The 11,549-nt window shown below is 35.8% G+C and overlaps 1 protein-coding gene across 1 annotated transcript; it reads left to right on the top strand.

The window, feature by feature from the left end:
• Positions 1-2,325: 2,325 nt before the first annotated feature.
• On the top strand, positions 2,326-11,417 carry LOC131952398 (streptococcal hemagglutinin-like). The gene is made up of 8 exons (XM_059315026.1): positions 2,326-2,605; positions 3,833-6,247; positions 6,673-6,779; positions 7,755-7,813; positions 8,792-8,949; positions 9,338-9,434; positions 9,977-10,079; positions 11,352-11,417. The coding sequence occupies exons 1-8, from the start codon at positions 2,548-2,550 to the stop codon at positions 11,415-11,417; spliced, it is 3,063 nt and encodes a 1,020-aa protein (XP_059171009.1). The 5' UTR covers positions 2,326-2,547.
• The last annotated feature ends 132 nt before the right edge of the window (positions 11,418-11,549 follow it).

Raw genomic sequence — 11,549 nt, forward strand, 5'->3', positions numbered from 1 at the left:
ATATATATATATATATATATATATATATATATATATATATATATATATGTGGTGGATAAGTACTAATAAGTAGGCCTATGCGGTCAAATCTTGTAACTAAATGTTGACTCATTTCTAATGGCTTGATTTCTCTCCAACTCTGCTGACGAATACGTCTCCAATAAATCTGATTGAAAATCTAAATAACTTAATTTAAATGTAAAGTTCCTTTTCAAACCTTACGGTCTATAGGGCAAGTAAAATAGAATTCACTTGTTTTTGTGACCTTGGCATATGAAGAGATAGTGTGATCAACACTATGCCCAACGTGAGTTAGGTACCCATCAGAGTTGTGTGGACTCAGGTCTACTGACTTGAACCCGGATTTGAACTCGAGACTTACGGGTTAGCATTCCAGCTCTCTACCGCTAGACCACTCCGTCCCACCTTACAGTGAGTCATTCACAATCAATTACAGCGGACTACACACAACAGCCTAGGGGAAATAACTCAGTGGCAGAGATTCGACAGGTGAGCTGGTGTTCACGATGTTTGTTTACAAATCTTGAGACGGACCCTCATAAGGGGGAGATAATACAGGGGAGATAATACAGGGGCAAAGAAAACAGGGGGAAATAATACACTGCTACTCTACTTGAACGGGTTTTTGGCCGCTGGATAAGTTTGTCAATATAATTATTAAAAAATATATTTCTTAAAATTATTTATAATACTTTTTATAAAAAATCACAATTAATACACAAATGTGCAAAAATTCAATCTTGATTTTAGTTTACACTCTGATAGTTCTGCCTCGGGTACCACAATCCTAAGTTCTTAGCCGTGGCCCTAACTAAAATCTTGACCTAATCACAGATCGAAACAACCCATAAAAAAAATATATATATATATTGATAACATATATGAATGTCGTCTTTTTGTCAGAAAATTATTTTTGTAATATAACATTCATGGTTATCTTTCTTTTTTCGTCCCAACCAAATGTTAACAGATTTTTATGGATCGAAAAAAAATAATTTGTCATTTATAACTATAGCAAGTGACGTAACTTAACACAGGACCCGCAACTCATTGTGTTACAAAAGCTTACACGAACAATCTTATTTACCATTCTTATCTCCAGGAGATTTACGATGTATTTGCGATCTATTTATAGCACCTATATAAGAACGAGGAACTTTGGTGTGGCTTGTCATTAGATCGTCTCGGTCTCGACAAAATACGTCCTGGTTTAACAAAACTAGCTGTGTCTTGGGCACTGGATTAAGTTACTTGTCTTTATAAACAGTAATCACGTAATCATTTTAAATTCAGCTTAATGAGGGTTTTAGCAGGTTAATTAAAAAAAAACACGACAAAAGGGGGCGGAGTGGTCTAGCGTAAGTCTCGAGCTCGAATCCGAGTCCACCCAACTCTGATGGGTACCTAACTCACGTTAGGTTAAAGTAAAGGCGGCTGAGCATAGTGCTGACCACACTATTCCTTCATATGCCGAGGTCAAATAAACAAGTGAACTCTACTTCTATAGACTGGCAGGTTCGAAAAGGGAACTTTACTTATATGAAGATGGATTTTGAGTAGACAATTTGTTGACATCCTCTTTTTGACTTCATGTAGGGGGGGGGGGGGGAGGCGAGATGCAAGGCCCTATACATGTCTTCTACCAGAGATTCTGAATTTTAGCCCTCCTCGTCAATAATCACCACCAAACACACACACTCACACAGACACACCGCCACTAGAAAAGTCGATTGATGACATTTTTAAGATGATACACTTTGAGAAAATTTTCTTTCCCAAACTGTCTTACCAACGACAAAAACAAATTAAAAAAAAATGTCGATTGGATAAGTCTCTTTCAAACGAAAACGAATCTATATGGAAAATATATAATTTTACTTCTTTCCCAGGAAAAAAAAAATTGTACGCCACCCTCTCCCCTCACAAAGTTTATGTAACTTTATGGCACGAATGACTTTGTACTGTAATTTTTAAAAGAAAAGACGTTGCTTTGAGAACATGTTCACTGGATTATCTAGAAACTGGTTGGGTAGGCCTACAGCATGTCTAGCACGAGATACAAACGTACAGCCCGGATTGAAAAAAAGAAGAACTGAACCCCCTCCCCCTCTCCCCGAACATCCCCCCCCCCCCCACACACACACATACCAACAACATCAACAACACCTCGATACAGTAAAAAACTAAAAACAACACAACTACATTCTTCTGTGTTGACCCATTAACAAGGCGCGGCCATTGTTTTATCACGAAGGTTATAAAACTCCGTGACAGTATTTAAACAGGACTTAAGGATCCGTGAATTAACTCCCCTTGCCCCTCTACGCCCCGCATATATTAACGTCTGCTTGGCTTCTGTATTTCAAATGTTGCTTTTTTTTTCTCGGCGTATCGAATTCGAAACTTAATAGGATATTTTCACAAACAGAAAAGGAAGTGTACAAGTGTGTAATTTCTTGGGGGATATAAAAAGACTATTTTAAAACTAATTTTGTTAAACAAAGAATAGGACAAAGACAATTAACAATGGCTGATTTTTCTACAATTGTTTTATTTTTGATCTTCGGATTATTATTCGTACCACGTGAGTTCAAACAAATATTTAATTTAATGTGTAATTATATAAACTTTATCTAAAAATAAACATATTTTTATAATATTCAACGTTTTTCATTAAAATGTTTGTAAGCCGTTAAATGTAGAAAGTAAATATAGCATTTGTTTACAAGTATAACTGTAACCGACTAGTTACTATTGCGTAACACTCCGTTGTTTTTGTTTGGCCAAAAATGTGCTGTTATTGCAACATGATCTTCAATCTGTGTTGTGTAACACTAACATTGAGTGGTAACTACACATAATACCAGCTGCTAATTTCATTCTTTCAAACTTTTAAAATTAACTGGATTTTAAAAATATGATACTAGTTATCTCAATGCCCATCAGTGGTACTTTCAGACTTTTTTCTCCTGGGAGGGGGTGGGGGGGGGGGGTCTCTTGATATTTTCGGAGGGACGGAATACATTTTCCAGACGGGGGGGGGGGGGGGGAAGACGACGGGACAGTGGTATAAGTATATATTTTCTATATAATTCCATTTCGTTCGGGGGGAGTTGGGCTGTAGACTTTCTTGGGGGGGGGGGGGGGGGGGGAGGGGAAGGACGACCCCCCCCCCCCACCCTGAAGACTGGAAGAAACTCTGATGCCCATCAAAAAACAAATCACACAAATCAAAGCTCATGCTGACACACCCATACAGATACACAGACAGACAGACACACAGATACACACATAGTAAGAGATGAATTAGATTATTCCATTGTTGAGGAGTAGACTTCACCCAACACATCGACATTCACAACATTTGTAAAGTCACAAATCACACACAAACATGTAACTTCAGACTTGTGTTATTTTGTTTCGACACTTTGAGTTTGTGTGATTATTTGGCTGAGACTTTTTGTGGACTAATTTAGCTCAAAACACACACACACAAATATATATATATATATATATATATATATATATATATATATATATATATATATATATATATATATATATATATATAAAACCATATTTTTGCGCTGGGGAGGCTACTCGTCAAGCCTGATAGGAACAAACTGGTAGATAATAAATCTAGTTTTTGATTTATCAAGAGTTCTAATTAGTTGTCTTGATATATAATTAAGTCTAATTAGTAGATAATTATTATTTGTACGGTAGATTGAAAGATCTCTAACTAACAAACCTATACTGAGTGTAACCATGTAAAACAATAATTACACACATTTTGTTTTATCGAATGCAGCCACGAGAAGCCAGACAGCGAGTGATGACAGTTCTCTCTACTCACCTGAAGAAATCAGCAGTACCTTTTCAGCAAGTGAAACCTCGAACGATATGACGACAACAGAACTTGATGACGTTACCTCGACGCTCCCCAGCTGGGCAGCAACTCTCTCAGCATCAGAAGATTCCTCCCCAGAACAATCCAGCTTTGACGTGCAATCAGATTTCGTATCCTCACAATCTTCTACTGATGATATTTCTGCCATTTTCCCTTCGTCGACGAATGCTTTAGATATATCTGCAACAACTGTGGACTATTCTGAGTCTTCTAGCTATATAGACCAATCAACGGAGATGGTGGGTTCTTTTAGCTCTGAGGTTGTAACATCAACAGTTTCAGCACAAGAATCTATTTCACCATCCGCAACAGATTCAGCACAAGAATCTATTTCACCATCCGCAACAGATACAGCACAAGAATCTATTGTACCATCCGCAACAGATTCAGCACAAGAATCTATTTCACCATCCGCAACAGAATCAGCACAAGAATCTATTTCACCATCCGCAACAGATACAGCACAAGAATCTATTTCACCATCCGCGACAGATTCAGCACAAGAATCTATTTCACCATCCGCAACAGAATCAGCACAAGAATCTATTTCACCATCCGCAACAGATACAGCACAAGAATCTATTTCACCATCCGCAACAGATTCAGCACAAGAATCTATTTCACCATCCGCAACAGATACAGCACAAGAATCTATTTCACCATCCGCAACAGATTCAGCACAAGAATCTATTTCACCATCCGCAACAGATTCAGCACAAGAATCTATTTCACCATCCGCAACAGATACAGCACAAGAATCTATTTCACCATCCGCAACAGATACAGCACAAGAATCTATTTCACCATCCGCAACAGAATCAGCACAAGAGTCTATTTCACCATCCGCAACAGAATCAGCACAAGAATCTATTTCACCATCCGCAACAGATACAGCACAAGAATCTATTTCACCATCCGCAACAGATACAGCACAAGAATCTATTTCACCATCCGCAACAGAATCAGCACAAGAATCTATTTCACCATCCGCAACAGATACAGCACAAGAATCTATTTCACCATCCGCAACAGATTCAGCACAAGAATCTATTTCACCATCCGCAACAGATACAGCACAAGAATCTATTTCACCATCCGCAACAGATACAGCACAAGAATCTATTTCACCATCCGCAACAGATACAGCACAAGAATCTATTTCACCATCCGCAACAGATACAGCACAAGAATCTATTTCACCATCCGCAACAGATACAGCACAAGAATCTATTTCACCATCCGCAACAGATACAGCACAAGAATCTATTTCACCATCCGCAACAGATTCAACACAAGAATCTATTTCACCATCCGCAACAGATACAGCACAAGAATCTATTTCACCATCCGCAACAGAATCAGCACAAGAATCTATTTCACCATCCGCAACAGATACAGCACAAGAATCTATTTCACCATCCGCAACAGATACAGCACAAGAATCTATTTCACCATCCGCAACAGATACAGCACAAGAATCTATTTCACCATCCGCAACAGAATCAGCACAAGAATCTATTTCACCATCCGCAACAGAATCAGCACAAGAATCTATTTCACCATCCGCAACAGATATAGCACAAGAATCTATTTCACCATCCGCAACAGATACAGCACAAGAATCTATTTCACTATCCGCAACAGAATCAGCACAAGAATCTATTTCACCATTCGCAACAGATACAGCACAAGAATCTATTTCACCATCCGCAACAGATACAGCACAAGAATCTATTTCACCATCCGCAACAGAATCAGCACAAGAATCTATTTCACCATCCGCAACAGATACAGCACAAGAATCTATTTCACCATCCGCAACAGAATCAGCACAAGAATCTATTTTACCATCCGCAACAGAATCAGCACAAGAATCTATTTCACCATTCGCAACAGATACAGCACAAGAATCTATTTCACCATCCGCAACAGATACAGCACAAGAATCTATTTCACCATCCGCAACAGAATCAGCACAAGAATCTATTTCACCATCTACAACAGACGCACCACCAGTATCTATAGCACCATCTACAACAGATGCACCACCAGTATCTATAGCACCATCTACAACAGACGTACCACCAGTATCTATTGCACCATCTACAACAGACGCACCACCCGTATCTAGTGCACCATCTACTACAGATGCAGCCCCACAAACTACTACACAAGCTCTCACACCATCTACGACAGATGTTGCACCTACTCCATCCAGCTCAATCTACACACCGTCACAATCTATCTCCACCACGCCATCTCCTCCAACGACATCAACAACGACATCAACAACGACATCAACAACTTCAGCTCCTCGTAAGTAAACGGTTTTAATCGTTAAATATTGTCCAAGTAAATGGTGTACAACTTACATCAATTTATAAAGCTCAGATGATACTCAAACTAAAAAAATGTTTTGTTTGCTTTTATTTGTTTGTACTTAGTTATAGAACTTTTTTGAACTGAAGAAATTAAATTTTCACTTGCTTAGAAAACCGTGGTGTGTTTAAACTTAAAATATTTGATTTTTTTTAAATTCAGAAAATTCATAATTCATATAATAAATAATTGATTTTAGTAGCACGAAAAAGGTGTAGCAATCTTTCATTTTATATTATGAGATTTTGTTTTTTATATACTTTATCAATTGCTTAAAACTCTTGTAATTTATGTTATACAGTTTGTAAGTCTCACAAAACTTTTTTTTTTCAAGAGACAATTACGATTTTTCTCCCATTTAGCTCAAAGTGTCGACCTAGAGGTCTCGTTTAATTATGTCACAAATTCTAGCCTGAAAAATACAACTGACCCAGAATACATAGAACTGTTCAACGCAACAGAACAATTGGTGGGTAAATGATAATTTAATGAATAATAACGTAGCAGCCAAATAAAAAATTAGATTAACTTATACATTTAATAGAGAAATATCTACATTAAAGGGTAAAACGTTTTATTTTCTTTTGATTTTTACTTTCTCGTATATACGAAGTATAGAGAAAGTATTGTAATCGTGCAATCGTTTTACACCTCACTGATACGGAAAAACATAATTTTGCAATCTTGTCCGTATGTCTGTGTGTCTGTCTGTTTGTCTGTCTGTCTGTCTGTCTGTCCGTGTGTAAACACGATTACTTGAGTACCGTTACAGCTAGGTTGATGAAATTTCATATATAAGTATTTTATCAAAATCGTAGATCCGTTTCAACTTTTGAGCGATTTCCGATAACCGGAAGTGGTACTTTTCCTACTTTGAATTTTTCAAAAGCCTATAACTTGAGTACTATTTCAGATAGATAAATGAAATTACACACGTAAGTAAAAGATCTAATTCCCTTCCTTCTGTTAAATTTTGAGTAATTTCCGTTGACCGGAAGTAGTATTTACGCTACTTCCGATTTCTCAAAAAGCTAATGTAAATTTTTAAAGTACTAATAATATTGCGCACTATTATGCACTTTTTTATTTGGCGTTCAATCGGTGTGCAATTCTTTTGTCTACGAGATTTTATTCTATTTTTAAAACTTTAAGTATTTAAAATGGATTAAAAATCATGACTATAGCCCGAGTTCCCATCCCCTATTATTTTATATAAAAATATTCGAGAAAGTTTTGGGGAGATCACTCCCGGTTTATTTTCTACCAGTTATAGCTTTTTTTTTTTTAACACAGTGAGCATCATAGTCAACTTATTTTTTATTTTACTTTTAATAATTTTTGAATTAAACTGAAGTAAATTATTATTGATACTAAGACAAACCACTCAGCAATCACTATAGATATTTGACCGAAGCATTTTAAAACTAGTCTGTCTCTTCCACAGCTGACCAGAGAATTTAAAAATATCCCAGGTTTTATTCGCGTCAATCTTACAAGTATACGGTAAGTGGAGTCAGTTAGATTTCATGTTAGGTGCTTCAAAAAATAAAAATTAAACTGTATCAAATACGAACAACACACCACAGGGTTCGTGCACAGAAAAATACAACATTGTAACCAACCCCGTATACATTTTAATAATATTTTTAAAGAACACTAACCCCTCCCCCCAGACAAAACAATATACTATCAGGTAATGAAAAAAAGGATGGAATTTAAAAAAAAAATATTATGGCAACCATAACTGGTTGCATCATCATCGGTTGAAGTTATAGGCATTTGTTTAAATAATTAAAAAATTGCATAAAAGATTGCTCCTTACCAAACTTTCTCCAACTACAACAATATGATAAAGTTCAATAAACCACTTTCTTCGTGTGTTATGTAGAATCCCTATTCGGAAAAAAATTGTTTTGTGCTAAGGGGTCATCCATAAATGACGTCACGCTTTTTTGGACGATTTTTACCTCTCCCCCTCCCTCCCGTCACACCTCGTCACAAAAAGCCAGACCCCCTCCCTAAAATGATGTCACTCTTCAGCCTACAACCCCCCCCCCTCAAAATTGCAATTGAATTTTTCTTAAAACATCGATATTTTTCCAAAATCTTGTTTGAACTCTGTCAACATAGAGTATTTTAATCAAATTCCCATTACAATTTATTCAAACAGTTTTCTAAAACGTGAAATTACGGCTAAAACTCGTTTTCTAACATTGCTTTTATATAATACAAAAGTGTGACGTCACACCATCTGAACCCCCCTCCCCCTCATCACACACTGTCACAAAATTACGGACCCCCCCTCCCCCTATGAGTGTGACGTTATGGACGACCCCTAGGATATTGAGTATAAATTTTAATCTTGTCTTCGAACACGTTCAGTCTCTCCGACTATTCAAGTGCTGTAAAATATGAACTTAAAGCTGCACACCACACGTTTAGTTTTCTTTTTTCACGAGTATATCATGTTATCGTCCTCAGAAAAGGCAGTGTGATTGCATCTTTTACAATCGTTAAGACAGCTTCAAGCGACTCCGCTCTCGATGTGGATAAAGCGATTACAGACTTATCTAGCAAACCTTTGGAATTGAACGGCCAGCCAGTTACAATAACCAACATCACAGTCAACGGGAGAGAATGTAAGTCAAATAACTCGTAGCACTATCACTTGACAGTTGAAGATTTTTTATTATCATTAGTTATGAAATGTTTGGTGTATTTTTTTGTTCGATATTACTGTAAATGAATATAATTTAACAGATTATACTATTTTCGATAAATTAGTGCTAATTTGGAAGGAATGTGTATTTGCAAGTTTAAGAAATCGTAATTATTCATAACATGTCAAAAATAAAATCATGTAGGCCTGCATCAAACTATTTTAACATTTTTTAAGAATACTTGATTCCACAAGTTATTTGACGATGAAAGTGTAAGGCCCGATGTTTGTAATTAAGATGTGGCGTAGTTTTAAGCCATTTTTCCTTTACAAAAACATTTATTTGACTTATAAAAATACAACAACAGACAATACCTCTATGGGAGCCTGTGAGAAGGTCGCCATTTTGTTTCCCTGCAGTGCCGAGGAAGTTTGCGTGGAGGAGGAAACAAAGGGATCTTGCAAGTAAGGTCAAGATTTCTGCCAGGCTGTTTCTTTGGGGCCGTCAGTAAACGACGTCACATTTCTAGGGGTAATGGGGTGGGGGAGGGGTGACTTTGGTGACGGTATGTGATGAACGGGAGGGTCGTCAAAAAGTTTGATGACACACTTAAATTTTAAAAAGTAATGTTGGAAGCTGAATTTTCTGTTTGTCGGGACTTATTTTATAAATGGAATTATAAAATTGATGCATATACCATTATATATATATATGTGTGTGTGTGTGTGTGTGTGTGTGTGTGTACATGGCTCCTTTAGCTTCGAGAGAGACCGAATATGTTCTCAGAAAAGCAAAAATATTTAGTGGGCATTAATAAATAATTTATCCTTTTTATTTTTTTTATACTTGTGAAGAATAGAGAAGCCTTTATTTTATATACCGTTAAAAATGTGCTATTTCAGGTATCGTGGTCATGTATTATCAATTCTAGTTAAGGGACTTATAAGTAATTATAAGTAATATATTCTAATAAAGTATGTTATTAATTTGCTATACTTTCTTGCAGGAGATTTGATGAAACTTTAACATTTGTAATGTTGGTGACACCGACTGGAGACCAACAAGATATAAACGCAACTTTGGACGGCAAAAACAAAACGAAACATTTGGTAGGAGATACATTTTATGCGTTTTAAACATGCTAAATCATAAACTACATTAAAGCATATTTCAATACTATTTGGGACTTACCCTACCTTGCAACGAGCAGGGAGGGCGAGCGGAAAAAAACATTATAAATAATACCCATATATATATATATATATATATATATATATATATATATATATATATATATATATATATATATATATATATATATATATATATATAACCAAAATAACCATAATCCAATGGACATCAGACATCACATATTAAATACTTGGATTTCGCAGATTTTCTCTGCATTTTCGCACAGCGAACAACAAATGCGAACTTCTTCTTTCTTAATTGTAATGTTGGAAGTAATTTTGTCGAGTTTTGATGATTTGGGTTCAATAATTTTTGTTGAAATCGATTTTTAAAAATTGTGTGTTTTTTTTTAATTTAGATTTTACCATCAAAGCGGCCGTAAAAATGAAACAGTAAACTAAGCCTGAGAATAATTCTTCGGTACAGTTTACTAATTTTATAATAAACAGTTATTAGATAATTTAAAATATAGAAAGCTTGGTTATAGGTTTCATTTCTTCGAATTTCGACCAAACAGTATCGCCTTCCAATCCACCCTCTTCTGCCTATATTATTTTACTGGTTAGACAGCTACATAAGATTACCGTGATATTTATTTATCTTTAATACAATGGCTCCAGGCAAGATGAATTGCAATCAAGTACAAGTGTCTGATCTTTCAAGTTGAACTTGAGACTGAGAGAAAAGTAACTTTTAACTACAAATAACAATCGCTTCTTGTCTAGAGAAATCATAATTATACGATAATATAAGCGGTTTTTTCCCAAGTGTTAAAATATTTAGCTATTAAAATCCACTTGTTATACTTTAACGAAAAAGCGCTCCCCACACCCCCCCCCCCCCCTTGGAAAAAAATCGGCGAGCGGTTTATACTGTTTTTCACTGTTTTTTAAGGGTATTTAGTTAACCGCTACATAATATGGTTGAAAAAAATCAAATGTAAAGCCTTGTAGCCATTTATTTTTATTCTGTCTACAATTCAGTATTGCGGCTTAAAATGAGCCTTTTCATGTTTTTCATAACCCCTCCCCCCCAAAAGCCTTTATATTATAATCCCCTTATACATTTGTCTATACAATCATCCGCCCAATCGTCTGTCCACTCATAGAAGTTTTAAAATATTTCGTTTATATATTTAATTTTAAGTATTAATTTTATATTAATTTTGTGATTATTTTTTCCCCATTCAGTTGTTAGCTGTAATCGAAAATTACACATCGATTGTAAAGGACATCACAGTGCTAAACATAAGGTAAAGTTTAAATATCCTAGCTTGTTGAAACATGAATTGAAAAGTTGAACTAAGCTTAATTTAATGGCTACTAACCGCGGCGTCCAGCTTTATAATATTTACAGAATAAACGATGTTTTGTTTTTGTAACCTACAA

Source organism: Physella acuta, unplaced genomic scaffold, assembly GCF_028476545.2.
Source record: "Physella acuta isolate Inbredline_101_S28 unplaced genomic scaffold, ASM2847654v3 ptg000872l, whole genome shotgun sequence".
NCBI classification, from domain to species: Eukaryota; Metazoa; Mollusca; class Gastropoda; family Physidae; genus Physella; species Physella acuta.

Excerpts from the sequence above, each read along its gene's own strand:
- LOC131952398 (XM_059315026.1), top strand. The coding sequence starts at position 2,548 with ATGGCTGATTTTTCTACAATTGTTTTATTTTTGATCTTCGGATTATTA. Across the intron at positions 2,606-3,832 it reads CGGATTATTATTCGTACCAC|CCACGAGAAGCCAGACAGCG; the intron begins GTGAGTTCAAAC and ends TATCGAATGCAG. Across the intron at positions 10,080-11,351 it reads AAAACAAAACGAAACATTTG|TTGTTAGCTGTAATCGAAAA; the intron begins GTAGGAGATACA and ends TTCCCCATTCAG.